Genomic DNA, 6,021 nt, shown 5'->3' with positions numbered 1-6,021 from the left:
TTAGGAGGGAATCAAAATTTCAGCTTTTTCACTTTTTATTTATTTATGATTGTTCTACTACTTAAAATGCTTCATCATACACTTTTTAGTATATTTTCATTTATATACAAAGAAATGAATTTTGAAAATACAAAACCTCAAATAGTCTTCTAGCATTGTCTAGAAAAAAATTATTTCAAAAAAGTTGAGTATTCGAACGATGATATTTACCGGGGAAACACATGAGATGAACTTACATAAAATCATGAAAGGAAATATTATTTGGACTACAGTCAAATCTCTCTATAACAGCATTGTTGGGTCCGAAATTTTTTGGTTGTTATACACCTATAACAACATTTGATATTTAAATAATAGTTGTTATTATACACCTATAACAACATTTGACATTTAAATAATAGTTGTTGCTATAGGCAAAATAGATGCATAAAATCTAATTTTTTATTTTTAATATTATAAAATAATTACAAATTTATTTAATTTTAAATCTCAAAGATATGCATAACTAACTACACATTAAAGAAAGTTAATACAATTTCTATAAAGAAACTTAGCCGTTATATAGAAGTGATGTTATATGCGGATTCTGTTATAGAGAGGTCTGATTGTATATACAAGAGGAAAAAAGAAAAAGTAAATCACAAGATAAGAAGTTCAATTTTAATTAACTTAAATTTGACGTTGACTGACTTCCACATAACTTGATGCAATTGTCTGCAAATTAACCTTATTTGTTCTTCAAAATAGCTAATATTGATTAATTTGATCGATGTATAAGTGAAATTTACTGCTATACTTAAAACTTGACTTTGAATTATAGAAAAAGTACATATAGTAGTTAAATTAGTTCATAAAAGTTTTTGCTTATAGTAATCACACAATTTACTAACTTTAGGCCAAAATTAACCCAAAAACAAAATCATATCGATATGCCAGATACATATAACAAAGTCAAGTCAAGCAGATCACTAAATTAAACCAATTACAAGCACACTTAATCATATATACCAATTACAATTACTTGTCCACTACTATTAATTGAGTTTTAAATGTAATAAGTTAATTAAAGAGCAAAATAATCAGAGGTGATGGACTATGACTTACGATGATTGCAATATATATAACATCCTCTTTTTTCTAAGAGGATAACACATTATGATTATTAATCTCGATCCTATACAACATACCTCATCATCGTACGTTATGCTAATATGATTGTTAATCTCGATCCCATACAACATACGTAGCTTAGCATAGTAACGATTATACAAAGGAGTACATTGTAACCTTGTTTTATATTTGAAATTCTTCACTTTCTCTTTATCACAGATGATCAATATTATAAATTTTAATGCTTAATTTAATTTCATTTTATTTCTTGTTTATTGTTCTTCGATTCTACCATTTTCATATTCATTTACTTTCACTTATTGATATCCTTTTATATGCAATTGTTCAATTTTGGATATGCAATTATTAATTATCTCACTAACATATTTAATTTAACAAGGGAAAATGTTTTAAATAAACATATACAAATTTAAAGGTGAGTTTGAAAGAAAAATTTTCATTTACAAAATCTCCATCAAAAAATCCGCAGGTACTTCCTTATCTAATAAAATTTGCACGTAATTCTCCAAGAAATGATACCCTCGGTCACAAAAGTCATAGGCAAATCTCCAAGAAAACACGTTAACGAAATTCCCTTAAAATTTCTCAAGTTTAAAATCCCTAGATAAATCCCCAAGAAATAATGTGCAGCTAAATTCGTAGCAGCAGAATCCCTACATCATTCCCCATGTCACATAATCCTAGGTAAATCCCCAAGAAAAATTGCCAGCTAATATCGCAGCAACAAAATTCGCAAATATTTCCCCAGGTAATGGAATTCCTAGGTAAATCCCAAAGAAAAATTCCCAGCTAATATCGCAGCACCAAAATTCGCAAATATTTGCCCAGGTAATAAAATTCCAAGGTAAATCCCCAAGAAAAAAATCCCCAGCAAAAACCGCAGCAAAACAATCCGCAACTAATTTCCCAGTTAATACAATTTCCAGAAAAATCCCCAAGAATACATCCTCAGCAACAACCGCAGCAACACAATCCGCAACTAATTTCCCAGGTAATAAAATCCCCCGAAAAATCCCCACCAAAATATCCCTAGGTAAATCCGTAGGGTGAATTACATGGGGATTTTCCTATGGATTAAGAAAGGAAAAAAAATTCATCTTTTTATCTATTTACCTACGGATTTACCTGGGGATAGTGTACCTGCCGATATATTTCCCCAGGTAATTTTGCAAGTCTTAATTTTGCACAATGGCGCCAGCTTTACCTGCGGAAATTTCTGCGAATAGAATGTTCGCAGGTAATATATTCTAAAATTTAGGAATTTAATATTTTCGCAAGAAAATCTCCACGTAATGGCTGCGAAATTTTCCCCAGGTAACATCCCCATGTAATTCACAGTTTTCTTGTAGTGAAATCACAAAACATGTAAGATTCACCTTTGACAGATACATTTTTTGGCTAAGCAGTCTGCTACTTGGTTAGCTTCCCTATAACATTGAGTAACTTTAGCATTAGCTTGGAAATATCTTCAATGATGCTCTTGAGTTTCTGGTTGTTCCTCTGTTGCTTCACAATCATCTCTTTAATAATGAGTGAATCTAACTCCAAAGTGAAGTTAGTATATCCATTCTGTATGCACTATATTGCTCTATGTCTAGCTGCCTGAGCTTCTACTTCATTGTTGCTTTTGCATTTGATGTTTAGGGAAAAAGCCATGATGAAGTTACGAAGTTACCTTGATCATGTCAAGCAATTCCTCCAATCCCAGCTTCTCCAGTTTCTTTAATAAAGCTCCCGTTAGTATTCATTTTTATCTAACCATATTTTGGTTTTTCCTGACAAATTCTTTTCCAACTTACTATTGGTTTCATTATCTCACTGGTTTCACAAAGCATGGGCCAAGGCATTGCTAGATCACAGTTAGGGTAAATCAATCCTATTACTGCTCCAATATTCTATGAAATTTGGTGAATCATTAGACTATACAAAAAATTCTTTTGGTCACCATATTTACATGCACACCTGCTCTTCCAAATTTCCTACAATACAAAGCAGGGAGTAATCTTTACAACCAGTGTATGGATCTGGTTCTTACTGTTAGTATTCCACCAATTTCTTAGTAAGCTTTTAATGGAATTCGTATGATTTCTGATACCTAATGTTCCTCCAAACATCTTCCCCATATGGCTTGCAGCATCACTTTTCAGAAACACATGTTGAATTGTCTCTGTTTTGGGACTGATACAACAACAGCATTTGGATTCCTCATCATACCTCTGAATTCTGAACTTGACCATAGCTTCCTCAAAAGGTAATTTCCCTTTGATAACCCTCCATGACAGGAAGGATACCTTAAAAGGAATTACTTTGTTCCAGCATTTCCTCATGAAATTGTCTTTTTCCCTTATTTTTTTGTTGCTTTCCCATGCCGACCTGTTAGAAAAAACACCATCACTAGTAATACTCTATATGGGGATATCATTTTCTCCTCTATTACCAATCTTTAACGAGGTTATGTCGTGCACCATTTCTTCTGGGAGTAGGCCACTAACTTTATAGGTGTTCCATCTTCCATTAAAAACAAATGCAACAACTTTCAACTTTCCAGATTTAGTAATATTATCAAAATTACTAGACTAGGGGCCCAACCCTATCCAATTATCCCACCAGAAACTAATATCCCCTTTATGAACCTCCCAATATATGTTATTTGCAGCATTAAGTTTGATTTGCATCAACTTTTGCCAATCATGTGATTGACCAGATCTCCATTTCTTTGCAACCACATGCCCCCTTATACATTATTTAGCCTTCAGAAACTTGGCCCACAAGGATTCACTGGTCCTGAAATTTCACCGTATTTTTTCATAGCTCGTGTATTACACACATCTTGCATTTTTCTTGATCCAACTCCAAACCTTCTGTAGGGTAACTCATATTGTCCCATGATACCCAATGATGTATAGTTTTTTCACTTGAAGATCCCCAAAAGAACCTGCTGAAATATTTTTCAGAACGGTTATAGTTCCTTTGGGAGGACACATAGCAGCTAGAATATAAGTAGGAATAGCTTAAAGAACATGTTTAATAGTATCATTCTACCACCATGTGATAGGAGCTTTCCTTTCCAACCTCTCTGCCTTTAAACAATTTTAGAAATCATATTATCAAAGTAGCAAATCCTCTTTCTACCAATGTACAGAGGACATCCAAGATAAGTGAAAGGAAAAGATTTATCCACAAAACCTGTGATAGCTCTAATTCTATTGATTCTATATGTGGAAGATTTTGTAGAAGTGAGAAAAAAACTATTTTGTTTGTTAAACTGACCAGAACTCTTTTCATATCTATTGATAATCTTCATAACGCGCTTAATAGAATTGGAGTTCACACTACTGAAGATGATAACATAGGCAAGATGTGTAATACTAGGCCCTTTAGGATTCATAGAAAAAAGAATAAACTTATCTACGGTGAGAAGATTATTAAGCATTCTAGTGAAAACTTCAGAGGCAAATAATAAAGAGGGAAGGGGATAAAGGGTCCGCTTGTTTCAAGCCCTGTTCTTATTTAAATAAACTCGTTCTGGTACCATTAATGATGACGGAGTACCATACACCTATAAGAAAACTCTCAATTGTTTTATAAATGATTCAGAGAAACCAAACTTATGTAAAACAGCAATCAAGAACTCCTAAGATAATTTATCATATGCTTTAACCATGTCTAATTTAATCACTACAGTACCCCTTTAGTCGGTTTGGAATTCCTGGAATAATCTCTTGTGCAAGCAAAACATTATCAGTGATCATTCTATCTTTAACAAAACCACTTTGATTTTCAGAAATGACTTTTGGAAATAACCTATTAACCCTGACGGATAAAATCTTAATAATAATTTTTATGAAAAAATTACTAAGACTAATAGGTCTTACCTCTGAAAAAATAGTAGGAGGGTTCACTTTAGAAATTAGAGTAAGAAAAGTATGAGTAAAATATCTAGAAATTAAACTGCCATTAAAACATTCATGGACAAATTCAATAACTTCCCTTTTGATGATTTGCCAAGATTTTTGGAAAACAATCTTCCAGAGTATCCATCAGGACTTGCTGAACTTGTAGGACTCATGCTAAAAATATCACCATTGATTTCTTCTTCTTCTGGCATGGTGTAAAACATCTCATTGTCTTCCTCTGTGATGATCTTTGGAATAACCTTAAGTAAATCATGATCGACATCCTTGTTTTGGCTACTAAAGAGCCTCTTGAAATGTCTTACAGCAGAATTACAAATCTTGTCCTCACTATGGATCCATTTATCTTTACTATTTTTTATTCTATGAATATGGAGTCTTCTTCTTTTATCCCTGATGACACTATGAACGTATCTAGTGTTACTTTCTCCTTCTTCAAACCACTTCATTTGTGATTTTTTCTTAAGTATAGAATCTTGCATAGCTTTCCATCTAATGTACTCAACATGGGTCCTGTTGAGGTCTTCTCTGTCTTGACCACCGTTATCAAACAGTTCCAAGTCTTCCAGGACTTGAACTTTATCCTCCCATTTCTTAACATGGTCAAAAACATTTCCTATAGTGGTCCTGGACCAGTCCCTCAATTTCTTACTAACAAGATTTAGCTTTTGATGCAGCCTCGACATAACATTACCAGGAATATTCACCTCTCAAACTTCCTGAACCACATTCAAAAAATCAGCCTGGTCTGTCCAGAAATTTAGAAACCTGAAATAACTTATAAAGTTGTTAGAAGCATCTTTACACTTTAGGAGTAGTGGTTTATGGTCAAAACCAGTTCTGACCAAATGCTTAACCTCATTATTATGAAATTTTTGCTCCCACCGATCATTATCTAAAATTCTATCTAGTCTCTTCTAAAGTTTGTATGTTGGTTTCAGTTGTTGCACCAAGTGAATTTAGAACCCACAAATCC

General features: G+C 33.0%; 1 protein-coding gene across 1 annotated transcript; it reads right to left on the bottom strand.

Moving 5' to 3' along the window:
* Positions 1 to 5,077: 5,077 nt before the first annotated feature.
* LOC132057922 (uncharacterized) lies at positions 5,078 to 5,731 on the bottom strand. Its single transcript, XM_059450504.1, has one exon. It carries the CDS (start codon positions 5,729 to 5,731, stop codon positions 5,078 to 5,080), a length of 654 nt encoding a protein of 217 aa, XP_059306487.1.
* Between the last annotated feature and the right edge of the window lie 290 nt (positions 5,732 to 6,021).

The sequence above is a fragment of the Lycium ferocissimum genome, chromosome 5, assembly GCF_029784015.1.
Source record: "Lycium ferocissimum isolate CSIRO_LF1 chromosome 5, AGI_CSIRO_Lferr_CH_V1, whole genome shotgun sequence".
Lineage (NCBI taxonomy): Eukaryota > Viridiplantae > Streptophyta > Magnoliopsida > Solanales > Solanaceae > Lycium > Lycium ferocissimum.
Note: the sequence above shows the minus strand (reverse complement) of the source record. Positions and strands in the feature narration are given on the sequence as shown.